The sequence below is a fragment of the Chanos chanos genome, chromosome 13 (genome assembly GCF_902362185.1).
Source record: "Chanos chanos chromosome 13, fChaCha1.1, whole genome shotgun sequence".
Lineage (NCBI taxonomy): Eukaryota > Metazoa > Chordata > Actinopteri > Gonorynchiformes > Chanidae > Chanos > Chanos chanos.
This window is the reverse complement of record NC_044507.1, coordinates 7,785,311-7,812,901: the sequence shown is the minus strand read 5'-3', so window position 1 is coordinate 7,812,901 and position 27,591 is coordinate 7,785,311. Positions and strand designations below refer to the sequence as shown.

Genomic DNA, 27,591 nt, shown 5'->3' with positions numbered 1-27,591 from the left:
GGGGATGAGGGTGCATGAGATGTTTATTTGTTTGTTTGTTTGATTGTTTGTTTAGAAGTTGCTGAAGAGCTCGTGTTTCTTATTCCAGTCCATCTGAGGCGCTCTCTTCTTGGCGCGTTTAGCATGTGCTTTCTCCTTCGCTTCTGCTGCAGTGGAACTCAGACGCAGCCCAATCTCTGCAAACGGGTCCAAAAGGCGGCTCCCGCCGTCCTCTGACATCTACACACACACACACACACACACACACACACACAGACCAAAATGAGTTTGCAGTACACCACATGCTTACAGACAACAGAAGTTTGCAAACCCACCAGCTATACTGCGTATTTCTTGCATCACGGAGAAGGTCACACTTTTATCAGTTTAGTCAGATGTTTTAAGAGGTAAACTAAAGCCTGCAGCATGATGGAAAAGCACAGTACACTGATGTTAAGAAATGTTGCATCTAACCTTTGAGTCCTTAAAAAGAACAAACTCGTGAGTGTTCAATTTGGACACATTTTTGAAGCATGAACAACTATGTGTTTTGTGTAATAATATTAGACACATGATCTCACTCTCTCTTTCTCTCTCTCTTTCTCCCTTTCACACACCAGTCACACAGTCAAACACACACACACACACTCACACACACACACACACGCACACACACACACACACACACAAACTGCACTCACTGGTGTGCCTGTGTCTTGGCTGCTGTGATCGGAGTGTGATGACTGTGAGGTGGAGCTCCCATTAACATGACTGGTGGATCCATTCGTTATGGACTGAGCCTCGGGATCTGCTGAGAGACAAAAGGTCAGGAACTAAACCACTCTATTCACTCATATACCTCAGCCCACGCTGGGACGCACTGAGTCACACCAACCATGTCAGATTACAGCACAAAACCTCGGTTAGTAAATGAAACCCATAAACAAAGTCATAAACAAAGTTCATACACCGTTTAGCACAAAAAGACTCTCCAACATGTTAGATATTTGAGGTACTTGTCCTGCATGCTGGGTAAAATTGTTCAAAAATTTCATTTGAGAAGTTGGGAAATCCAGCTGTGCTAATGAACATACGTTATGCTTTCGGCTTTTTTGGCTAAAACTGGACTCCAGTGTACCAATTCACCAAACTCTCAGAGGGGTGTTTTTAATTACCCTGTGGCCGTACCCCACTGGTAATTCAGTGTGATCTTACCTTTGACATGCCTGCTGGTTGGTGTGATCCCCAGCTTCTTAAAATGTTCATCAGTTTCTGGATCCACCACCAGCAAACGTGTCTCATCACCTCCACTCTTAATGAACGCCACCACTTCTGCATGTCTCATTCCCTCAATATTCACACCATTCACCTACAGAGAGAGAGAGAGAGAGAGAGAGAGAGAGAGAGAGAGAGAGAGAGAGAGAGACAGAGAGAGAAAGGTACAGCGTTGGCTACAAACCACTTAATCTGACACATCACTTCTCGATCTATCCATCCATCTATTCACAAGGGGCAGTGTTCAGCAGAGCTCTTTTTTTCAATCACATGTTACAACCACTAGGTGGCGCAGTGTGTCCAACTGAACCCATCCATCCCACTGAGAATTCAGTCCGCACAAACATGCAAACAACCTAAACACTTTCCACTGAGCTGCCCACAATTTGCTGAGTCTGTCTTCCTAACGAAATTTCAGCGCAAGGACAAAAATAATTCTCCAGAGTCTTTGGAACCGAAACAAAAAAAAAAAAAAAGAGAATCATTGTTGTGGACGACATCTTGTTCTAACATCTATTTATATCTCCACTGCTCTTTGTTTGTCAGACGCTAAACTTGTTTTCTCGTTTTCTTTATAGACCCCCTCTCTTGGTTGCCTGGCAACATCCAAGTTTAGCAGCGGGATCAGGTTCACAAAGGGAGCGGAGAAGAAAAAAAAGAAAATGATAAAAGAAAAGAGAAGAGAGGTTTATATGAAGTAAAGGAGTGCGTAGAGCTAACCTTGTGTAAGGTGCTTTGAGGATTATACTGTCTATTCATGTCTGAGAAATTTGTTTTTTGGTTGGGTTTGCGGTGAGTCTCGAGAACCGCTTCTCATAGCTCTGTACTACCAGAACACTATCAAATATTGATGTGTCCGTCACTGCTCCAATGGGGTAGGTTTCAGGTATCACAATCCGGAGGGGTTGGATGGTTGGGGGGGGGGGGGGGGGGGGGTGGTGTTTAAAATTCATCTGGTTTATGAAAAGAAAGGAAGAGAAAGAGAGAGAAAGCGAGGGAGGGGTATGTCACGGTCCAACTTTGACACAAAAACCATTTATTCATATTGACTTTTCTCATAAAACAGATACGCACACAGACTCAGATGGCTTGTACAATGAGCCAGTGTTCCATTATAAGAGATTAGCTGAGTTAATCCATATAGAACTCCTCACACCTGCCAGTCATTAACACCCACACAATGCTTGGAACTGACCAGAGGTCAAACGTGTCTGAGAGATTAAATGACAGTTAAGAGTTTTCTATTGAAATGCTGTCATGTTCTGGAACATCAAATACAACATCAGAAACAAATACCTCAGCTGAGTTTAGCTTTGCATGAGGTGTCCCCTCATAAATGTGGTCTTTAGGAGGTCATTACAATTACTGTATACATACAGTTTACATTCAGTACACATACTCGTTACAAATGTAATTCTTTTAAATTATTCATTATGAGGAGCACAATGCGTCTATATATAGCTTAGCATAGGCTGTGCCCTACACACACAAACAGCTGCAGTGTGAAGATGAAACCATTTAAAATCATAAAAATACTCATATAAAATGAGTCATTTGTTTTCTAAATAACCCTTGCTGAGAGCAACAGTGTGGCACTTCTGTTTCATCTTCACGTTTGTGTGAATAAGCTACTGCTGGGAATGCAAGGGAGAATATTTCAGTCAAACACGAGGCTCCATGAGGAACAGACGTACAGGAGAAAAGGTGGAGAGCGTCTCTCTTTTTCTCGGGTGGGCATGCGCTCCACTGGGTGCCTGTGTTGCTATGAATGCACACACACACACACACACACACACACACACACACACACACACACACACACACACACACACACACACACTCACACGCACACACATGCACACACACACACACACACACACATAGAGGAGCTGTCAGCTGCAGGACTGGATGGAGGCAGACAGGGGGAAAAAGGGCGGAGGTTTTTACTTAACTTCACGGGCCATTTCCATCCATGCAGACCCCTCTCTCTTACACTCCCTACCTGTCTCTCTTTCTCTTTCTCTCTAACTCTTTTTCTCTCTCTCTCTCTCTGCCCACCCTCTCTCTCTCTCTTTCTCTGTCTCCCTCTCAAGTGTGTCTCTGATGATCACTACACTACAGCCTGACTGACCCTAGTATCAATGGTCAAGGGTGAAGGGTCAGGGGTGTAAAGCAGAGGGCATGAGGCGTGAGGGGTTGAGGTGTGAGGAGGAGAGAGGGTAAGGCCTGGGGAGGCGGGGGGAGGTATTTGGATAGCTGTTTTCCGTATCTTATGTGGAGGGGGTGGGGAGTCCCAGCTCTATGCTGACACCTCCTACAGACATCTGGAGTCAATTAGCAGTCCAGGAACTGTGGGGGGTTACATGTTTTACTGTGTGTATGTGTGTGTGTGTATTTTTGTGTATGTGTGCTTGTGTGGGCACATGTCCGTGAAGGTGTTTGTATGTGAATGATACATTAATATGAGTGTGAATACACTATGCCTGTTAGAAACATGTAGTTTGAATCTGTACAGAACTGAGTGAATGAATTGACTAAGTGAGGCACTAGCTGACTGAATGAATAAATGAGTGAGTGAGTGAGTGAGTGAGTGAGTGAGTGAGTGAGTGAGTGAGTGAGTGGGCGTTTGAGTGGGTGAGTGAGTGAGTGAGTGAATGGGTGAGTGAGTGGGTGAGTGGGTGTTTGAGTGAGTGAGTGAGTGGGTCAGTGGGTGTTTGAGGGAGTGAGTGAGTGAGTGAATGGGTGAGTGAGTGAGTGTTTGAGTGAGAGAGTGAGTGAGTGGGTGTTTGAGTGAGTGAATGAGCGGGTGTTTGAGAGAGTGAGTGAGTAGATGAGAATTATGTATGATTATCTCTCAGTTGTCCAGTCTATAGCACATAGTGGAGCGCATGTTTTTCTGCAGAAGTGCATTATCATCACAACCCAGTAAAACCAGTAAACAGATGTAATGGATTAGCTGCCGGTTCATACACACACACAGACGTTGACCCTTGGATGAGCACATTCTCTAGACAGGTTTTCCTGTGGGGGTCCCTGCCCCTTGCCCCCCCCCTTCCCCCCAAGTACACAGACACACACATTCTCTGTTGTCTCTCACCTCAATGAGTCTGTCCTGTGGTCTGAGCCCAGCCTGGTCTGCCGGTGATCCTGGGTCCAGAGAGCGGATGTACTGACCCGGTCGGGATTTCTCGCTGTGTAAGTTAAAGCCGTAGCCCATTTCTGCCCGGACCAGGCGGCAGAGGCGGGGGTAGAGCTCGGACGATTTTGTCGCGGACGGCGATGGCTGATCCGCCGACGCTTCCTGAGAAAAAAAAAACAAACCGAAACGCTTTATACTCGAAACCGAAACATCCTATAACACAGCATTCAACCACTTGTGCGTTTCTCAGTGTAGCACCTTTCACGCTGAAATGTACATGAAAGTGCTCCCCACGTAAGGCAGAGTCATCAGAGGACGGAACTGCCTCCTAGCGTTCTCTCTCTGCATCTGTATTAGTCAACATTACTTTCTACACCCACTTCTAGTGCCCTTGCTCTACCCTGTTTTCTTTTGTCATCTACCATCTGTTTGGACACCAGACGTGAATTTAAGATCTTGGACACACCAGCAGAAACACTGCACTTGACCGGAGACAGATACCCCTGCTCAGTTCAAACTGCATGAAACCAATTTAAAAACAACAACAACAACAACAACAACGACAGCGACAACAGGAACAACAATAAAAAAAACCCTTTTAACAACGGCGAATATTTAGACATCGCTAAGGGACCGTGGCTGAAGCACGGAGCAATTCGTTTTCTTGTGGGTGATAATGACGGTAAACAGAGGTTAGGAACTGCACTAAAGATGATCAAGCGGTTCCCTACATGACCAATCACAGAAGTATGTCTGTGGACCCCCCCCCCCCCCCCCCCCCAAAAGAGAAATCAGTATGGAGGCCATACCGAAAGGGAGAGCCAAAAAAGTGTCCACGCTGTTACATAACATGTTCCTTTGAACATGCTGTGTGTAACATGTGTGTAAGTGTGTGTTACCTTTCCGTAAGATGGTATAACTAAAGATTAGAGCATGCAGTACCACATGGGTCATATACAGCCAGTTATAACATACAGACAGCAGGAGAAATGAAACAGGGAGAGGGGAAAATGAGGAGTTTACTGGTAGGACATCAGCTGATCCCAGAGCAGTTCGTGAAATTAAGATTTTTCTTCCTTTCCAGAGGTGAATGTTTTAACCTACCTCATGAGCACACACACACACACACACACACACACACACACACACACAAACAAACACACACACACACACGAAAAGTCAATGACCGCAAAGTCATTAAAGAACCACAGTAAGTTCCACTCTCCCCTCTTCCAGCAAATATCATTATAAAAGCAGAAACACAGGCCACTGGATGGAGAAAGTGCCTTAAGCTATCTGTGAACTGCGCAATCAACCCTGAGAGAGAGAGAGAGAGAGGGAGAGAGAGACAGAGAGAGAGAGAGAGAGACAGAGAGAGACAGAGGGAGAGAGAGAGACAGAGACAGAGAGAGAGAGAGAAAGAGTAGAATATAATGAAATATAATGAAATATATTGCAGTGGACCGTGAAGGTGGGAGGGGGGAGAGAGGGGCTCTGGTGGCTCTAACACTGTGGAATCCATCTAACATAAACATGCTACAGGTCTGGGACAGACTCTGAGCCCCATAAACATGAAACACAGCACAGCTGGCAGCCATTACGGCTCAGAGACCTCTGTCACTACCATCTACTTCTGTTTCTCCTTCTTTCTCCTCCTCTCTCTCTCGCTGTGTTTCTTTCGCTTGCCTGTTTCTTCCTGATCACCTCCTCCAGCGAATATCACCCGTTCCACTCACGAGACCGCGCTCTCCTGTCTCCTCTGTCCGTCTCTTTAAAGCCTTCTTAAGCCCTAATGGAGCTAAGTCTGTCAATTTGTTTCTTGACCGTTGTTCTAACTCAAACCAGCTGAAACATCCTGTTACAGAGAGAGCCTGAGAGACCCAGGGGGCCAAAAGTATTGTGAGTATAAGATAAATTACATTGACAGCCAACCCTCCCCTAGAGGCAACCCCACCAAAGACAGCTTAAAAGAACCATTATTCCTCCGGAGTTAAAAAAAAAAAAAAGGCACCTAGCATCATCTCTGAAAAGTTTACAAAAACACTGGAACAGCCATAGTTAATACGCCCGCTTGTAATAACCCTCCACTGATATCAGTAAGCTATTGTTTCTCTTTTCGAAACATTTACCAATGGGAACAGTGAGGCAGGACGGCCCTGGCATAAGAGTGGCATTAAGAGCTCACGGGCACAAAGGAACAGCAGCACGGATGGATGGAGATGCTATGAGGGCAGAACGTAGCTGATGAGTCAGAAAGCCCTGCTGACCTTTTTCGCCATCTGTGGGCCGAGAGACAACGGACCGGTCGGACGAGGAGGAATGGAATTCGAAGGATGGGAAGGCTGACGGCCGAAAGTGAGAGAACGACACATAAACGACACAGGCCAAAGTGCCGGTAAAACCAGAACCCAGAGGCACAATCACCGACCCTGTAAAACTGTGTCTTTTGTGTGTTTTTTGTGTATGTGTGTGTGTACGTTTGCACACATTAGCATGAAAGAGAAACGGTGTGACAGAGCTAGAAAAAGAAAAAAAAAAAAACGTTTTCAGATAAGTTGATCCATGCACACACCGATGAACAGATGGATAGACTGATAAAGAAAATTCTGTGAACTTTGGTCTATTTATTCGTGATTATTCCGAGGCCAGGCTGACTTATTCATCTCTAGATTCTCTTTTTCACTCTCATAGGTCTTAAACTGAATAGTCTATACACAGTAACCAGTCTCAGTGGTTTTCCCCTTAGTCAGCAAACTTGCTTATGATAGGGAAAAATAACTCACTGGGGAAAACTGGCACTGTATTTGGGAGTACTGCCTACAGTTTGGAAATCCTGTCTCCTGTACAGGAGAGAGAGAACAGAGCTCTCTGTATGTGAAACTGAATTCTGATTCTTTCAGAATTCCATGTAGTTTCTGTTCCATTTAGACCAGCCCATTGTCTGGTCTGAACATATATCATCATGACTCTGAACAGGGAGAGCATATTAACAATATTTTCTCCTTTTCCATAGCCCACTATGTCCTGTGTGGCGCCCACACTAACACACACACACACCCTGTCCCATGGTGCGTTTCTTCGGACTTTCTAAAAAAGAGCGCTGCGGAGGTGTGTGCACCATCTGAGAATATGATGGGCCAGTGCCAAAGTAGTCAACATTCTTACACCTTCCTGTCACAATGTAGCATTGTGTCTGTGTGTGTGTGTGTCAGAGAGAGAGAGAAAGAGAGAGAGAGAGGGTGAGAGAGAGAGAGAAAGAGAGAGAGAGAGAAAGAGAGAGAGGGAGAGAGAGAGAGAGAGAGAGAGAGAGAGAGAGAGAGAGCGCGCAAATGTTTGTACATGCCTGTGTGTCCATGTATGTGTTTATATGTGTATGCATGTGAACTTGTGCACGCTCTTGAGTTTGTATATGTATGTGTGCATGTGTGTTTGTGTGTGTGTGTGTGTGTGCTTTCTAGAGTGCAACTGCTATACACTAGCTCATGAAATTGAGATTGACACTGCTGAATAATTCACTCTTGGCCTCATAGCTGCTGTTAACCCTTTCACAGCAATGGATCACCAGCTCCGAACTGTGTTGTGTCTGCCAAAACCAGAACAAGCTCACTTATCCTAACATCTCTGTTAGACTTCACAGCTAATCTAATTCATCATGCAGGCTTTAACAGAGCCTAAAGGCTTCCTCTCATTTCTCATATGAACAAATACAAACAGGATATGAGCAGTCATCACTTCAAAACCATTTAAAAGTATTACTGTCTCTACTGACAATCACCGCAAAAAAGAAAAAAAAAAACAGGCTTAAATGACTGATATCAAACATCTTTTAGAGTTAAGACCCTTTTTTTTTATAGTTTTCATCTCAAGGGAGTGTGTGCTATTCTGGGATGACATAAATAAGATGCCATGGTAACAGCTGTGGAACAGGAGTGCCCAGTTCCATCTGTCCTGGAAATGGGCGTGGCACACAAACTCCATGAAAATTTTACTCTAATGTAAACCTGTTTTCCCTCTTTCTCACTTTCTGTCTCTCAACACGGTATTGCAGACTTTATCTTTTCTCTGGCATCACATGCTGTTACATTTTTTTTGACACACAGAACATTTTTTTAAGCCAAGTTCTTCCAGAACAAATTTCTTCATCATGCAAACTACTTGTTACGGAACACGCCGAACAGTCTGAAGAGAAATGAAAGGTCAGAGCATGGTGAAAATCAGTTAGATCTACTCTGCGGGGTCAGGGGCCTTCAGGGCTGCTCTGCAGACCAAAACAGAACTTCCATTCTCTCAGTTAAACAATCTTCAAAAGTTTTAAAGCCTGCCTTTCACTTCCCAGCTGCTCTGACATTGTTCAACAGGACTTGCGAAAGGCTATGGCATGAGACAGATAGAGAGATAAAGTGGATCAACACAAGCTCTTAGGTTGACTACACACCTCTGAGTATAATTGTGAGTGCATCTCTGCACTGAGACAGATCGATATGTGTATGTGTCTCTGAGAGAATCCAACAGAGAGTAAAACAGCGGGCCAGAAAGTAAGACAGTGGGCTAGATTGATAGACAGATAGATAGACAGACAGACAGATAAACAGATCGATAGATAGACAGACAGACAGACAGATAGATAGATAGATAGATAGATAGATAGATAGACAGATAGATAGATAGATAGATAGACAGATAGATAGATAGATAGATAGATAGATAGATAGATAGATAGATAGATAGATAGATAGATAGATAGATAGAGTGGAGGACATGCAGGGACATGACCACTAAAAACAGAGTGGACATATGAATGCTGAATGATGTAAAAACTGAACTATAGCAATATGGCCACCATTACTGTTGTCCACACTGGCACTAGGCTGTCAGACACTGAATCAGACACTTGAACTTGTCTACAGCCAGTCATGCCATTAGGTACACCGATAAATGAAACCATTTAGCTGAAATAACAGGGAGGAAGATGAGACTGAGAGAAAGAGAGAAAAAGTGGGAAAGGACAGAGAGATAGAGACAGCAGGCATGGAGCAAAAAACAGACGAGTAATTTAGAACTTTTATTGTTAAGTTTGCATTTCTCTCCATATCATCCACGCAGAATTTTTCTATGTGGGATATGATTCATTGGTACATCTGTGTGCATGTGTGTGTGCGCGTGTGTGTGTGCGCGCGCATGTGTGTGTGTTTGTGTGTGTGTGTGCATACTCAGCTCCGAGGCCTTCATGCATAATCTATGCAGAGCCAGCGGCGTATGAATGCCACCTCTGACAAACAGATCACTTTTAATGAGCCGTTTAATTTGCAGATAAAAGGCAACGTCCTCGTGACAAAAGGACAAGTGCAGTGAAGAGATTGGCATTGATATCACAGCCATTTCTAATGTACCGAAACCAACGAGAACCGAAACGTCATCTGTTGCTTTCTCTTTGCGTGATAAACAGCCGTTCTCTGTCAGGCCGGAGGACAATAATGTTATTATGAAAACAGAAATTGCACTGCACGTGTTGAGCGTGCTCAAACATCAACAGAAACGATATTTGAAGCTCAATTTGAAGCTTTTCCCACTGTAGGACAATCAGTTCAGTTTCTGGTTCATTCAATTCTCAGGGTCAAATGCACTCAATCACACCATCTCCTGTTCAGTTACAATAAGCATAATTACGATGAATGTGTGACCATACAATGATAACCCCCCCCCCCCCCCCCCCCCCCCCCCAAAACTCACAGGTGTATGAAAATAGCAATGTGTGTGGTACAGTTTTTAGATCATAAAATGCATGGTACAGTTTGCTAAGAGACTGGAGATCTACATCTGGCTTTCCACTTTCCTGAACAGAGATGACAGTCCATATCTCACACACACACACACACACACACACACACACACACACACACACACACACACACACACACACATAGACACACACACACACACACGCGCGCGCACACACACACACGTGCAACACAGGCCACACACAATAATAGACCAGTGTGCAAAACAACACAACACATTTTAAACAGCAAACTTTAATAAAGGAAAAAGGATTTGTTTGTGTGGGCTATTAGGCTAAATTTAGTATTCTCAGCAGTGCACTAAAGCACAATCTAAGTTCAGACTGACACAATACGCTTTGTCAGTCAGTTCAGTGCACTTACTGAGCCTGAAGCATATCTGAACTGGTCCAGAACGTTCTCTCTCTGTTTGAAGTCCCCGAAGAGCCACAGAAACACAACGCTAGCGTGCAATCAAGCTATTCTGCTGACTACAATAGCGGCTGAGGTGGCCTGACAAGCTAATTAATTCATTTCTCCTTTGTTGACTTTGTAGAGTTTTCCACGTTTGGGTCGGTCAAAAGCTGGCGTGCCAGAGTTTGCCGGCTCGCGACCGTGAACGTGAAGAATGCTTGGATAGGAGAACATGTGATTTGTGTAAGAGCTCATGCTGAATATGTTTGCATGGTACTTGTGATGAACAGATCACAGAAACGGACTGCAAGCGTCTCAGAGAACAAATCAATCCAAATTCCAGCCGTGTGAAACACTCCCCAAACGCGCACACAGACACACACACACACACACACACGCACACACACACACGCACACACACACACACACACACACACACACACACACACACATTATGGGAACTCAGCTAACAAACCTGCCCAACAGATGTTATTTCTCTTGTTTACTTCTGCTTGCATAAATCTCCTGTGTTTTTGTTTTGTCAGTGCTCTCTCCGTCATCCTACTCTCTTTTACCCGCTTTTTCATGTGCCGCGGTGATGTCACTCAAACCACCACACCCATGTTATCAGGATCTCACAGACACCCCAGTGCAGTGCCCCAGCGGCCCGGTGCTACAGTCAAAATTAAGCCCTTTTTCTGATCAACATGGAACAGTACACACATTCGTGCACACACACACACACACACACACACACACCATGGGGGCCCCTGCTGACGATGTGGGTTGATGTAAGAGTGATGGAGAGACTGACACACACTCTCACCCTCCAAAAGGAAACATGAGAGGGCAAACAGGATACACACTGAACAGGGAGGAGAGTGGAAACACACACACACACACACACACACACACACACACATGCACGCATACGCACACAGAGTCAGGCAGTCTGTGAGAATGCCTGATTATTCCGCTCTGTAGAATGTTCCATTATTTGCTAGAGCACCATAAACGCACCAAAACCTCTCAGCAAAATACAACAATTCTAACTGTCCCCCAGCCAAAGTCAAACAGTATGCACGGACATGCCCAGTGTAGTCTATAGTACAGTCCAGTGTGTAACACGACTGTGCTCTCATTCAAAAGCATATCAAATCAATTAGTCTGAGTTCCAAACAGCTTGTGACACATCCACTTTGCTCTGGGCCCAATGAGATCACCGCAAGTTTCTCTGGAACAGCTGGGAATCTCACAAACTTCATTCCCACAGAGAACTCCACAACAAATTCCGACTCTTCTGTCCGGCTGTTCTTGTCAAATAAAGCGTTAGTGATCAGACTGTTAACTGATCAGACTGTTACTCCAAATACACGCACAGCAGCCGCTGAGCAGCTCTGGACTATACACCAGTGCATAAACAACACAATGCCACTGTTTATATGTACCCATCTATAAACACATTTGGATTTTGAAGAAATAGATTTTTTCAAGACATTAGCACATCACAGAACTAAAAGTGTTGTAGTTTCCACAGATTCAGTCCATATGTATGTGTATGTGTGTGTGTGTGTGTGTGTGTGTGTGTGTGGGCTGTTGAGACATGGCAAACCATTTCCATCCCATTGCAAACCCTAAGCCTACACATCATTATAATCAACATCACTACACTCAAGCCTTCAACATTATGCCGACAATCATGACTGCTATGGAAAAGTAATGGGTCCCCCCTCTTCTCTCTCTGTGCGGGTGTACACGTGGGAAGTGAAGGTTTTCTCTCTGCACTGACCTTACAGTGTATGACCTGCACAGTTACATCAGCAGCAGCTCTACAAGCTCCTACAGAACTCAGTAGCTTTCAGCAGCTGCACTACAATGCTAATCAGCCAGTGAGAGGACTAAGTACTGTACTTAATGAAGTATCACCAAATTAAAAGCCCAGGTACTGCATTTCATTACTGATCAGAGACCTATAGACTGCAATTCAACAACAATGATCAATCAATGATGAGCCAATCAAAAAGCAGGACGTTGTTATGGGCGGCCAGAGACAGCTGAATTTGGAACACTGCGAAGAGACAGTCAACAGGTGTCGAATCTTCCAGTGTAGAGGAATGACAATGTACCATATGGTAAGATCAGTGCCAGTGAGATGTCTACTGTTAATAACATGAGACTGGCTCAGGGCACTGAACCTCAGACATACTGATAACAGGAAGCAGAGCAGGGCAGAGATAGAGATAAAGAGAGGGAGAGAGAGGGAGAGAGAGAGAGAGAGAGAGAGAGCACAGTAGAGTGGAAATTTAACAACCCCCAATGCTGCATCACCATGTGTCTGGGACACAGATATGAGGGGCTGACACATGGCTGTTTTCACACACGCTCTCTGCTCTATAACCTAATGCCTCACCATGCACACACTAACACAAACCAGGCACAGACAAACACAGTCCCCCTCCACCATCTGCCCACATCTGGACACAACTAACGACTAACTGCTCTTCAGAAACACACACACACACACGCTGGAGGTGGGCAGCGCTAGATGGGATCCGAGACTGAAGAAAAGTCATCCTCCACATTTGCAGGACATTACAGTGTGTTCTGCATGGGCAGGTTAGTGCACACACACACACACGTGTGTGTGTGTGTGTGTGTGTGTGTGTGTGTGTGAGCGTCATCGTCCACATTTGCAGGACATTACAGTATGTTCTGTTTATGCAGGTTAGCGCACATGTGCATGCATGCATTTGTGTGTGTGTGTGCGCGTGTGCGCGCGTGTGTGTAAATGCGTGTCTCTGTGTCTGTGTGTATTCATATGTGTGGCTACTTTAGCAGAGTTGCGCTTTAAAGATCATGGACAGGAGGCGTAATGGCTGTCGCACCATGTGTTCACTCAGTGCTAAACACAGCTGATCCACACCAGTGACTGTACAAGAACACATCTTTTTCCCATTACAGTGAGACTGAGGGAGACAGAGAGGCCACAGAACAAATACACACAGTCAGGGCACAGTTAAGAATACACTGTCATCCAAGTGGAAAAGCCAACCCACAAAGACTGAAAATATTGAAAAGAAAATTAAACAAAACAATGTGAAAAACAAGAATGTGTTTCACCATCTCTCACTGTTGAGGCCCTGTAAAAGAGACGGTTCAGAATTTAGACTTGAAACAGGAAACTGTATGAAGAAGTGGTATAATTTACATCAAGGCAGCCAAAAGACATCAATATATCTGTGGTGCAGAGCCATGTAGCTTAGAGTGAATAGTGGTGATTTGAAAAGAAGGAGTATTTCTGTTTAAGACTATTTATAACCATCAGTCTCATATTAGTCATCGTTCATCCCACTATCTACTCCGTACACACTGCCCTTTCTGTCGACACAGTTTATGTGTGTACTCACACGTACGTCTGAACTCGCTCTTTCTCTCCTTTACCCTCCCTCTGTCCCTGTATCCTTTTCTGTTTGTCTGTGCCCCAAAATGTATTTGTTCTTCCAAACACGACCTTTGACCTTGACCCTGACACGAAAAGCATGTTCCGTGAATGTGTTTTTCCCACGCTGATTCTGTTGCTCTACTGAATCCCCACAAACAAACAAACACACACACATATAGACAGACATGCAGACTTTATAGCACCTCCCAGATGCGGGTCTGTTAACAGAAGAGAAAACTGGACGCAGTCTGGGTGAGCGTGTGTTAAAGTCTTCTTACCCATCAGTGTCCAGAACTACTCTGCATATTAAACATTCCAAGGAATCAGAAATTAGTCTCTGCTCAAATTTAAATGGTCTACAGAGCCACACACACACACACACACACACACACACACACACACACACACACAATCATTATTTAAACAGATGCATGTGTTCGTGGATGTGAAACAGATGTTTTCTGTTACGACACAAACACAAACTCGGAATGTTCTTGAGAGAAAACAAAATGAGTAAGGAATGGAGAAGCAGCAGAAACATGAGTAAGTAGGTCAATCCTTCAGAACCTGGGTCCATTCCAAAACATGGGTCTCTGGTGTCGGACAGGGCTCGGCTCGGACCGGGCTTTTCGGCACCTGCACAGGAACCAACCCTGTATTTACACTCAATTCACCTCATTCAGTATATTCACCCAGTCTCTCTCTCACACACACACACACACACACACACACACACCTCTGCCTGCAGATGTTAACAAATGTGGGTGTGAGAATGTACAAGATTGCTTCATAGTTTCAAGTGGAAGTCTCAAAACACAAAAACACAAACACACACACACACACACGAACACACACACACGTACACACACACATACATTCCTAACAGGGAAGAATGAGGTTTTCCTGGTTGTTGTACTGTGTTTAGGGAAATGAGACACACATGAGGAAAGCATGGTGTTTTGCTTGAGAGACACATGAAACAATGGTTCTATGTGCTGATTGACCAACTTGGCCAAATCCGTGTGTCATCACAACTCAGTATCTCATGAAGTCCCCAGCCACATCAAACATATCCTCTTTATACTTCTACCCTGTCCAGTTCATCCTCATACAACCTGCTGTGTTAGTTCTTTTCTTTCTATTCCAGTCTACACTTTTACAAAAAAACCCTACATACTCTTCAGTAACTGCATTACACAGCCATAGAACCTGCCTGCAGGGGGAAAACAAAAAAGGAAAAAAAAAAAAACAGTGGTAAAAAAAATCCGGACCCTTCTGGCCTGAGGATGGAGCAATGGATCTAGAACAGGAACAAAACAGGAGGGGAGTACGCAGACTGTCAAAAAAACCAAAAAACAACAACAAAAAAAAACAAGAACCCATACATCAGGCCTTAGCAGAGTACAAACATTTCCTCCAGTATTACGAAATGAAAAAAACATCAAAACACTGCCACCAGCCCCACATCCCGCGGCTCTAAGTACAGCTGGCAGGGCCTCTGAGTGGCCCCAGGACCTAATGTCTGCTTTATCATTCTCCGTCTCTTTCTTTCTCTCTCTCTCTCTCTCTCTCTGCTGCTGCGGTGTCTTCTTTCCCTTGTCTCTCCTCTCTCATCTTCTCTCCCTGTCATCTGTTCTCTGAGCTTTGCAGTTAGAGCCGAAGAACGGAGAAGGTTGTACAGTGTAGCTGTGAAGCTGTTATCATGTGTGACGTCCTCTTGAGCTGATGGCTGTTGAGACAAGCTTTCCACTTTTCATTTTCACCGATTTTCATTAGAATAAAAGACTCTTGACACTGCGTCACACTGAGCCTTATGAACAGGAGACTCGAGACACCTTAACATGCTTATGGGTGCACCATCCACTGACAGACAGAACCCTTCTCTTCAGTTTCCTCCTAACGACCAGAAAACGCAGGGAAAAAAAAGGAAAGACATTCAAACAGAACAGTCGCTAAAATAAATTTTCTCTCTCACTCACTCTCACACGCTGATATGGACCCAGCGACTCACACAGCCATGACAGAGCTGTGACGGAGAGACCTATCTGATTAGCATCTTCAGACAGCGCCCTGGCAATGGGAAAATGTCCTTTGCTCTTTTCTCTCTCTCTCTCTTTCACTCCCTCTGCCACCTGTAGTTCTCTCAATGCCACATAAAGGCTATCTTTGTCCTAAAAAATGAGATGGGCAGATTAGGGGGAAAGCACCTGTTTTGACTGTGTGAGAGATTACAGTAGAGTGCCGTGTAAGTGTGACTGTGTGAAGCGCTGTATTGTGTAACTGCATGTTAGCCAGAGAGACTCAAGCCTTACCAGCTGGGTGAGAAAGTGACATATGACACGCTAACACACACATAGGAGACAACTAAGGTTGTAAAAACAAAGGGGGACGGAGCCACAACAGAATGGAATGACGGAGATGATGGTGATGTCATAAGAGAAGGTATTCAGACTTCACATTACAACCGATAGAATGATGAACTTAACGGACACAAACAAAGCTGGATTCTTATTTTCCTGGTTCTGTGCAGGTCTGCCTTGTAGCTCCGTAAAACAGCGGCATTTGAACCAGAATTCTTTGATTAAAAAAAAAACAAAAAACAATTATGAACTCCTTGGCCAAACAGGGCAGAACATTTGGGCTAATATCGCGCCACTCTCGATGACCTTGAGTTCCTTTGTATTTGAGTAAATGGACCCCTAGGGGAAATGGCCCTAGTTGACTCCAGCAATATCCTGAGCCTGGAAGACTGCCAAACATAACCATTTGGTTGGACTCTTTAAATGAAGATTTTTACAGGACAATATCCTCCGTGTCTTTACACAATGAAAAGCCAGACACATGAACTGTGTGGTGACAGAGTAAGCTTTTACAGAGTATGTCCTCGGTTATACATGACAGTTACAAGACACTGAACAGAGATGCGCTAATGCAGTCTCTGTAGCCGGCCTTCTCCCCATGAGCAAAACAATCACTCATCCAAACCAACCATTGTCCCAAAGGAACAATGAAATAAATGTATGGTGTGAATGGCAGGGCAGCCATATTTCATTATTATTATTACAGCTGAGCATACGGTTCAGTACCCAGCGTTAATAAGTCTTAGTTACTGAGCACACACAAGACAGTAAGCAACATGGGCAGTCAGTCAACGTCGTGTGATGTGTCAAGACTTTGTTTTGGTCTGAGCAAGAATGACAGTGACAGAAAACATAACTGTCATACCACCACATTAAAACCTGGAGTTCTCCTTTTTAGGTGGGGGGTGGGGGGGGTGTGTGAAAAAGATATCTGTCTCAGCAGAAACAGGACTCAATGGCAGCTCTCAGCACGAGCTGAAAACGGCGCTACGCTTTTCTATTCTATTCTATTCTATTCTATTCTACTCTATTCTATTCGTTTCTATTCTATTTTATTCTAATCTATTCTATTCTATTCTTTCTTATTCTATTCTATTCTGTTCTGTTCTGTTCTGTTCTGTTCTATTCTATTCTATTCTAATCTATTCCAGTCTATTCTATTCTATTTTTATATGTAACTTCTGGTCACTTGTATAGATATATTGTAACACGACATGACTTGATCCTCTGTTGAAAAGCAGAAAAATACGTTCTTTCCCGCTCTCCTTTTCTCTCTCTCCTGTGATCGGGTTAAATCCAATCCTCTCTTCTCCTCCTGAAAACTCAGCAGGAGGATAAACAAAGAAGGAATGTTGGGAAGAGGAAATAGCATGGGGTAGTAAAGAGCAAAGAAACAAGAGCAATGATGGGTATCATATCTCACACACACACATACACACAGACACACAGACACACACACACACACACACACACACACAAACATTCCACGTTTTAGGGTTATCAGTGAAGTACGTTAGCCATTAGTGTTGGTGACCCTTGGGGGGAGTCTATGACATTGGGGATCACTGAACATGGGCATATGACTCTATATGCGTGTGTATGTGTGTGTGTGTCTGCGTGTGTGTTTCAAAGGCTGGAGTTACTCACTGAGGGACAGGAAGTACGAAAATCCACGGTAACCCTAGGAGTCAGGCTGCCATGGATTCACTCTTAACTTTCCACAGTACTACACAGTGATCCTGTCCACCTCCTCTCATCTCACCTGATCACTACTGAACTCCCAGAGCTAAAGCTAACACAAGAGATGTTTTCACTCCGATTTTTTTTTTTTTTTACAACAAAAAGCATCAAGTCTTGACAGCCTACCTGTGAGGACTCTTCCACACACGCCAAGTCAAATTCACAGCTTCATCATTTCAATAGGATCGTGTATAGACGCAGAGTTTGGCATGTTTCAAATGGCTGAGTGCACGGGAAGAACTAAAACATGCAAGTTTCGTATGTGATACATTTTGTATCAATTATTTTACGATTCAAGGCCATCTGTGCAGCCCAGACAGGAATGAAGTCATTCCAGAGCCTCTCAGATATCAACGCCAGTCAAAAAAAAAAAAATTTTGACCGCCAGAGATGAAGAGAGAGGGGGTTCAGGGAGAAAGGAGAGATGTTTGGAGCAAAGCTAACATTAACAATGAGGTAATGACAAGAGTTGTTATCTTCTTCTTCATTTTCTCCAGAGCTAATTGGATATTTACTTCCGAACTTGCGACGAAAGATCAAATTTGAGCCCAGTGAAGGGTCTGGACCCAACACTGTTCTTGCGCTGGCCCAGGGTGGGTGCTGTCTCCCAGCTCCACCGACAGGGTGCGTTTTTAAGGCTGTCTTCCAAGCTGCTCACAGTAAGACTGGCTGTTGTTGCGGGGACAGCGGCAGTCGTAGCGTAGCCGCGTGTTCAGCTCGTGCTGAGAGCAGTCATTAAGTCCTGTTTCTGCTGAGACAGATATTTTTTCCACCCCCCCCCCCTCCCTGGCCCCTTCATCCAGTGAAAGGAGCCCCCCCCAAACGCTATTACTGGCCCCATACATTACACAGAAGGCCCCACTTCCTGTCTGACTGCCGCGCTAAAATGATTCTTGAAGTCTTTCTCTCTCTCTGCTTTCTGTCTGATACAGTTAAACACCAGAAGGCACAGAGATCTCACATACACTTGGCTTCAGGTTTCAACTTCTGATACACACAGGTGCAGTTTGCATAAAAACATAACAAAGTCACTCACCCATATACACATAAACACACAGTAAGCAAACACTCTTACATATAAGCACACACACACAGACACACACACACACACACACACACACACACACACACACAGGGTGAATTGGTCAATTCACTTGTCCGTAGTATTTATTGAAAGAATCTGTGGAATGTGAAGCATATGTGTATGTGTGTGTGTGCTGGGGCAGGGCAGGGGGTTGAGGGAGCAGGGGCAGATTGGTAGCCCCCTCCCTAAAGCAATTCATTACAGTTTCTTATCTTTTCCTCTGGTCCCTTGTTCTTTCACTAAACTCTTCAACAAAAGTCTCCTGCACATAGTGTGTTGCATTTTCCGCAGTTTTTTTTTTTTTTTTATCGTTTTGAAACGAAGCCGTAAAAAATCAGGCCAGACATCCAAATCCTCTGGCCTGGTCTTACAATCCTCAAACCCTGGCTCTGACACACACTTAAGGCATTGCTCTAGGATAGCTCTCTTCCTCCCTCTCTCTCTCTCTCTCTCTCTCTCTCTCTCTCTCTCTCTCTCTCTCTCTCCATCTCTGTGTCTCTCTCCCTCTCTCTGTCCTGAAGGAGATTTTCTAAACATTTCCTGTGCTGAGCTGAGTACTTTGACCCCACGGGCCGCTGGGAGTTCTCTACATGGCTCAAAACACCAGAACAGCGGACCCTAAAACTACAATGAAACACACAAACACGCACAAACACACACACACACACGCACGCACACACACGCACACACACACAGAAACATATACCAAATACGCTTGCTCCTGACAGTGGATATGTAAAGAGAATTGGGCTTTCGCCTGGAGTTCTTCATGGTCCTTGCTGGAGAGGGGGCCGGGAGTAAGTGAAAACAGATGTTGGAAGAGAGTATGAAACAGAGGTTGGGGAAGGGGGGGGGGGGGGGGGGTCGCCTGGCTGATATGACAGATGGAAAAGTCCATCAGGTTGGATTTCTGTGCAGAAAAACCACTGGAACAGTTCCTTTCCCCAACATATCAGCATGCACAGAACCACAACCGGGCACTAAGGATTTTCTGGCATCATCATCTTAAAACAACTGCTATCTTTACTGTTAGAATATTATTATTAATTCTTTAGAATCTATTCTCACATATACCACGGAACTGAAATTGACTTAATAATAATATATGTGTATGTCAGCAAACACTCAGCTCTTACACTTCACTCTATTAACACACAAACACACACATACACACACACACACACACTTTCGTACCATCCTCTAAAAGCCCTCATTCACAAGAGCCAATGTATCGTTCATGAAAAGGTCACAACCTTTGCCCTTCATCTGACCTCTTAACCCTTACACAGATCTGGAATCCATCCAGCTATCTCCTTCCTGTTCTAAGACATTGTTTCCATGACTACACACAGATTTCCCAGTTTAAACCCGCCCTCCATGTTCAATCTTAGTCAGTATGCATGTTATAAATACACCCTTACTGTACTGGGTAGCTGTATGCTGGCATCTTGCAGTTATGACAAGAATGTATTTGTGTAACAACTAGAAAACTACCACTTTGTCAGTGAAATTCCAAATTAAGACTTTATACTAAAAATTGATTTTTAAATCGATGAAACATTCCTGCACGCTATTGTCACTGTCAATGATCAGTTTTCTGATCAGGTTTTGCCTGGTTAAACAAAAGATACATATTTTTAAAATCTACAAGAAATATAGCGGCACAAGGCCTTAATATATGGCCACTCAGCCTGAATGTTAATATTCAGATGCACATCTATCTAACATATCTATTTGAAAGTGTGTCTCTCCTATAAAGAGAGAGTCTCTCTCACTCACAGCCGCACTCCAGGGATCAGTTCTAAAAGCGCTCTAGTTTTAGCCTGCTGTCATTAGACACATGACCACTCTATAACCCAAACCATCCTGATTACATTTTGATAGCTCTGTGTTCAAAAACCTATAACCAACTGTAAATAGGCCAGCATGATGACGTAAGAACCCTCAACGAGCTCTGCTTTTCTTAGAACTGTAATTCAACTGTATTTCAAAAGTACCTCATAAGGTCCACCCATTTCTTATTAACTCTGATGGGTTTTTTTTGCAACTCCCAAACCAAACAACAGGTCTCACAGGTAAGCATTCACATTATAGACATTTTAGCTTAAACAGTAAAACTGAGAAGAAGCTTTTATCAGGACGAACCTTCTTGGTGCCTCGAGAAGAGGATCTTCTGGCTGGTTTGGGGACCTCACTGGTCAGAGTGATGGGCAGTTTAGAGACAGAGCCGTTCTCTCTCTTGTTAGGTGTAGGGGGAGGTGAGGAAGAGGAGGATGAAGGGCTGACCCGGATTGCCATCTCCTCCGTGCAGGTAAGACGAAGGCTACGCAGGTACTCATCCGTTTCACGATCTACAACCAACAGACGGGTCTCGTGTTCGATAGCTTTGATTCTTTGGACCACCTGAGAGAGAGAGAGAGAGAGAGAGAGAGGGAATTATGAAGACATCAATGAATTCCATGGCTACCAGATGAAATTCACCTTTATACCAATCATATCACCTTTATAACCTGTGTGGCATTTTTTCAGTCTTTACAAAAGAGAGAGAGCAAGGGAAAGAGAGAGAGAGAGCAAGAGTGAGAGAGAGAGAGAGAGAGAGGGAGGCAGAAAGAGAGAGAGAGAGAACTGAGTGCCAGAGTCCTTTATCATCATATGATATTGAAGAATAATTAATCCATCTGAGCTCAATTTCAAACCAGATTCTTCAAAACACTTTTATACCATGTTCTGTGAAACCCTTTCTGAACTTCAGTTAAAACCCAGTTCCACTTATCCTCTGCTCACTGATCTCAATGTAACCCCCTTCATGACCATGAAAACATGGGCCATAGTATGAGAAAGACAGAGACCGTGTCTATGTTTGTTTGTATATGAGCGAGACAGCTCTCTTTTCTCGCTGGTCCAAACTCAACTGCATTAATAGACTGCTCCATACTGACAATGTCCATGGCCACAGATCAAATGTGCATAAATGTGTCTGCATGTGTGAGGTCTAACACAAACAATCTAAACTTTTCCAATGGTAAAATATAAGGATTTTGAGTGGTCTAATCTCACTTAATGGTAAAATATAAGGATTTTGAGTGGTCTAATCTCACTTTCAACAGAACTGGTCAAAGTATAGCTCCATGTAGAACTTTATTTTCTAAGTTGTGACAGTGTACTGGGGAAAAAAAAGACATTTTAAGACACTGAGTATTATAGAATCATTTGAACGACTCAGCGGAGACCAGTTAGCACTTCTGATTGTGCATAGCATGGTACTTTCTGTCTGGGTCTGAGGACACTGTTGACGGAAGATAAAGATGATGGGAGATGAGGAGATGGTGTTGTTTCTGTAACACTGGGAAAAACATTATCTGTGCCTCCTGTCAGAATTTGAGTGCATGCCAAGGTTATGAGACGTCAGTGGCCAGAACGCACGGACGAACTGTGTGTTCCACAGAGTTTTAAACACAAACATGCATGAACACACTGTATAGGCGCACACAACGAGACAGAGAGAGAGAGAGAGAGAGAGAGAGCATTTGTGACATGACCTCTGCATACGCACAGACTACTGGATAAGGAGTGAACGACAGAGGAAATTTTCTGACAGATGACATCTGTCAGCCTGTCACCATTCTTACCTTTCCCAAATGTTTACCTCACCCTGATACAATATCCTTATCTTTATGGCATGTTTATTACTTAGATCCTTCTTGAATACTGACTTTAACAAGAAACATCCTGGAAACTAGGCCACATTTATGTAACTTTTATCCTGAGTTTTCAAGTTAGGATGCTAAGAAAAGAGAGGTATTTTTACCCACGGCTTATTGTGTGTGAACTGATTTTTTAATTGTTCAGTAATCACGAGAGAAACTATATTGATTAAAAAAGACAGAGATGGAGAATTGTGATTAGAGTTTGGAGTTTTGCTACTCACTTGGTGGTGCGTCTCTCTCTCCACATTCTCACCATTCACCTCAACAACACGGTCCCCTGCGCGCAGCCCTGACGCCTCCGCAGGGGACCCGAGTTCCACTTTACGAATGTATTGCCCGCTTTTTCCCTTTTCACCATGCAAATGAAAGCCGTACCCATTCTCTCCTTTGGTCATCAAACAAAGCCTTGGCTTCAATTCGCTCGCCATCTTTTCTGATTCTTCTTTTCAAAAAAGTCTTTCTGGGATGCGACCGTTAGTTGCTCCAAATGGAAATGAGTAAGTCATTTAAGAGACTGGGGTCTAACTTTCACATTCCGTAAAATGAATATTCCTTGTTCACGTGCACCGCTCCTATGAGTGAGCAAATTTTAAGAAGGTGTCTCGAAAATACTGAAATAGATGAATCTCCTTATAGTGTAACCCAGTCTGTAAATTCTTTTCAGCACTACCTTACCAATGAAAAGCGCTCCTCAAAATAGACAAATGGCGCGTGATAAGAAGCCCGGAGAGTCTGGCGTTTCACCTCTGCTCCAATAGCCTTCGATTTCTTAGTTAATTGGAGTGTCCAGTTTTACGGATGGAAAATGACCAAATCCTCCGTGCACCATTATGACAACCGAAAGAGCAACAGGCGCTCGTCACCCTTTACACCGACCTCCATCCATGTTAAATTATGGGACTCAGGCTTGGAGCGAGCGGTGGGAGGTTTTGAGCGAGTGGGGGTTGACAGTTTCACTCTCTGTGGAACTGTAGCACCGCCCATCAGAACTGCTCCAAACGAGTTGAGCTTGCCACTCTCCTGTTTCTCAATATACTCCGACAAACAACCAAAAGAGAAAACGTTTTTGACATGTGTAGAGCATCTTTGTGTTACAAGTAACAGTTCAGTTTGGAAACGTAACTATCAGCTATCAGTGCATGGTGCAGTGTCTTGAAAAAAAAAATAGATAGGCCTATTCCTAACTCGGTGACTCCAAAAACAAAAAGTCAGACGCATAACTCTCTTATAGCTTGCTGTAGTATCAAGAAGTGTTTTTGAAAGACATCACCATTATATTCCAGACCACATTAAATATAAATGATTGAAATGTGCCAAAGTACAACAAGCGCACCTGTCAACCGCACAGACCATCACTTATCTACCTGCAGAAAAGACGCAACCATCGCCAATGGAAACGAATAAAACACGAATAACATTGCTGCCCTCTAGGGCTTTAAGACTGTATCGCGCTAAACAGGAGTTTTGCTTTCTGGGCTCCGCCGGGGCGGGGTTGGTTAACGTAGACATCAAATACTTATGTGACCGTTATAAATGTGATGTTAAAAAAAAAAAATCTGGCGATACGGGTGGAAAAAATCCAAATACCGACAAAACTGTTAGGTAGTTCTCTCTCGCTCGCTCTCTCTCTCTCTCCCCCTCTGTTTTTTTCTTTTTCTTAACAGCATTCTCTTCATAGGTCTTAGATGACAAATGACCTGACAGATGAGAACAATAGTTTTCTTTCAGCTGCTTCTTTTCCTTTACATACCCAGCCGTTCACAGCAAGCTTCTCAGAGTTGATTTTCCAGTGTTAAGCAAACGTGTTAAATATAGAGTTGAACCAACACTGTAAAAACATGATTTACCACTAAAGGAATCAATTGCAAAAGAGAGTTGGTGTCACTGAGAAGTGTTGGAGATTCAACTCGCACTACAGAGTTATGACACCAGTGTAGCAAGTAGATAACACTTTCTGGGGTTAAGCAGAGTTCATTTTTAACTATGCATAGAGTTATTTTAACACTGCATCTGAGCTGTATTATTAACACTTTCGGTAGTGTTAAATTAACACTGCAAAGATTGGGACAAAATAAACATCAGCATAGCATTAAAATGAACTCTCTCAGAGTAGATTTAACACTGTAGAATTTGCTGTGTACAAAGCGGCTGCACAATTGGTATGTTATATATTGGTAAAACATACAAGTATCACAAAAGGTGTTTTTATTTGCCCTGCACTGCCAGTTTTTAGCACTGACAAAAAGCATTGTAAATGTCCTTTAAAGGTATAGAGAAGGTATCCATTTTAAGATGCCTTTATTATTCCACCTGCGAAAGAGTGAATCATTTGTGTCTGGCCAACAGGGAACATTATTTATGTGATATCTTTATGGAGTAGGTGTGTTCATAGAAAACTGAGCAGAGCTATTTCTGTTAGATTTTCAGTTGATCTTGTACTCTGAAATTTTGGATCCACACGTGGGTCAGAATGACATATTCAATATTCTGTACTCATTCAGTCATTCTGTGTTCATTTCAGAATTATCTATCAGTATTCACTAGACTTAGGGCAACTACAATTGAGAAACTGGTTGAAAATGAAGTAAGTAATTAAGATGGATGGGGCAAACACAAAACAGTGCCACATTACGGGTTTTGCTCATCTTTTTCTACTTGATTTTCAGATAAACTCGTCCTCCAGATGTGCCTTTCAGGCTTAAAGGCAGGCAAGTTAATGACAGTGGAGATGCAGTCCCAGTTCCAACGTAGAGACAGTGAGTCCTCTGGCACTTTTCGTCCCTGTCTCTGTTTGTGGCAGAGTCACAGCTGGAGGGTGGAACTGGATTGGAGGCAGCACGGCAGCCATTTCAGAACTGCTGAATATTTCTCTGAGCAAAATGGAAATGCTTCATTCTCGGGTCTTACTGGAGCCATGGACTGTGTGCTCTGTAACCTCATGTTTGTGCTCTTACCTCATATATATATATAAAAAAAAAAAACTTCTGCACTTTCACAAAAAGCACTACAGAGGGCGACAGAAGACAGGATTTATAAGGAGGCGCCCACAGAGAGAAAGTGTGAATGTCTTGGCTAGTGTCTATAGATGTAGGTGCAGGTGTAGAACAGATAGGTGAAGACACAGGACCTTGTGGAAAAATGTCTCCCAGTACTTCCAACATTTCAAAATGCCATTATGGAAACACTCTCACAACAGCCAATCCCTGCCCACACCACCAAGCTCAGGACAAGGAGCAATGAAAAATCCAGTCTTATCTTTATGACGCCACACATTAGGAACAAAGATATAGATTATAATCAGGATTAGTCATTTACCAGTGGAATCTCTGACGAATATGAGATAATACATCAACGTCTTCTAATATTTCTATATTTTATTTTATTTTATTTTATTCATTTTTTAATTTGAAATTATTTTGCCGTGCTGGTAATCAGCACAAAACCACATAATCCTTGAATGGTTGCACCTTACTGTATGTAAAGAAGCAGATAAATAGACAAATAGATATGCAGTGAAATGTAGGGAATGAAGACTGGTTCAGGACATTATTAAGACCCGGTATAAAGCGTGAATGAGTGAGAGCAACTGAGTGAATGAAAGAGTGGGTTTAAGTTTTTAAGTTCACATTGTGTATTGTACACATCTCTTTTGGGGGGGGGGGGAGAAAGAGATAGTAGAACTTAGAGATGTAGGACCACCTGCATTCTCTTTAGGAATGTTTACATCCAGGATCATTTACGTCACAACAACACAATGATGACCTCAAACAGGTGGAGCCATGCTCAGTAAGGCAAGACACAAATACGGGACATGGAGTGTTCCTGCTGATCTTGTGATCCTGAGTTTTGTGTCTGCTGTTTACTCTCTGCATGAGGGTCTGGAAGCCAAGAACTCAGACATGACTGCAAGGTAAAATGACTGAGTGAGTACAGTCATGGATGAGACGGTAAATGAATGAATGAATGAATGAATGAATGTGTGAGGTGTGAACTCTGCTGTTTCACACATTTTACAATAAAAACCTTTTCTTCCCTCAGCGATATTTAACAAATCTTCTGTTGATGTCTGTGTTGCTCTGGTAACTTGTCACCCCCCCTGTTTGCTTCATTAGACATTACAACACAGTAAAACATGGTCTCAACATTTCAGCATTTGTACACACACACACACACACACACACACACACACACACAAGAGACTTCCCCTTCAAGCTGTTAACAAAGCCGAATGAGCACATTTCTTAGTCAGACACTCTCATCAGGTGTAACCAAATCTCCTATTACGCTGCGAGGGAGAAATAAAAGGCCAATTACACTAAATGGAGCCAGATGTTACCAAAAGACAAGTAAAGGCCAGTATGTACCATGGGGAGGCTCTATTGTTGCTGACCATGATACACTGGAAAAGCAGTGTAGACTTACGACTGTTGTTGGACACGCAGGGGGTGACTTCAGTGCAAAATGGTTGAATTGCTCTGGCTGTAAAACAAGTTTACTGTCATAAATTCGGAGAGGCTGGATGCAAGGGCAGGCAAACTTTATTTCAAAAAGCTATCTAAAGTCAAAGTCATAAACGTGCAGAGTTCAGTATAAGGTAAACTATAAGTTAACACTAAATCAGAAATCATTAAACAGGCTAGGGTAGATACATAGGAGCAGAGAGGCTAATGAGGA

At 43.5% G+C, this 27,591-nt stretch overlaps 1 protein-coding gene across 1 annotated transcript; it reads right to left on the bottom strand.

Moving 5' to 3' along the window:
• On the bottom strand, positions 1–23,678 carry LOC115826391 (Na(+)/H(+) exchange regulatory cofactor NHE-RF2). Its single transcript, XM_030790209.1, has 6 exons — positions 23,139–23,678; positions 21,434–21,613; positions 4,352–4,537; positions 1,195–1,348; positions 681–787; positions 1–219 (listed from the first exon to the last, which is right to left on the bottom strand). Exons 1-6 carry the CDS (start codon positions 23,343–23,345, stop codon positions 52–54), a joined length of 1,002 nt encoding a protein of 333 aa, XP_030646069.1. The 5' UTR covers positions 23,346–23,678; the 3' UTR covers positions 1–51.
• Positions 23,679–27,591: the final 3,913 nt, after the last annotated feature.

Excerpts from the sequence above, each read along its gene's own strand:
- LOC115826391 (XM_030790209.1), bottom strand. The coding sequence starts at position 23,345 with ATGGCGAGCGAATTGAAGCCAAGGCTTTGTTTGATGACCAAAGGAGAG. Across the intron at positions 21,614-23,138 it reads AGAGAGAGACGCACCACCAA|GTGGTCCAAAGAATCAAAGC; the intron begins GTGAGTAGCAAA and ends TCTCTCTCTCAG. Across the intron at positions 4,538-21,433 it reads ACAAGAGAGAGAACGGCTCT|CCATCGCCGTCCGCGACAAA; the intron begins GTCTCTAAACTG and ends TCGGCGGATCAG.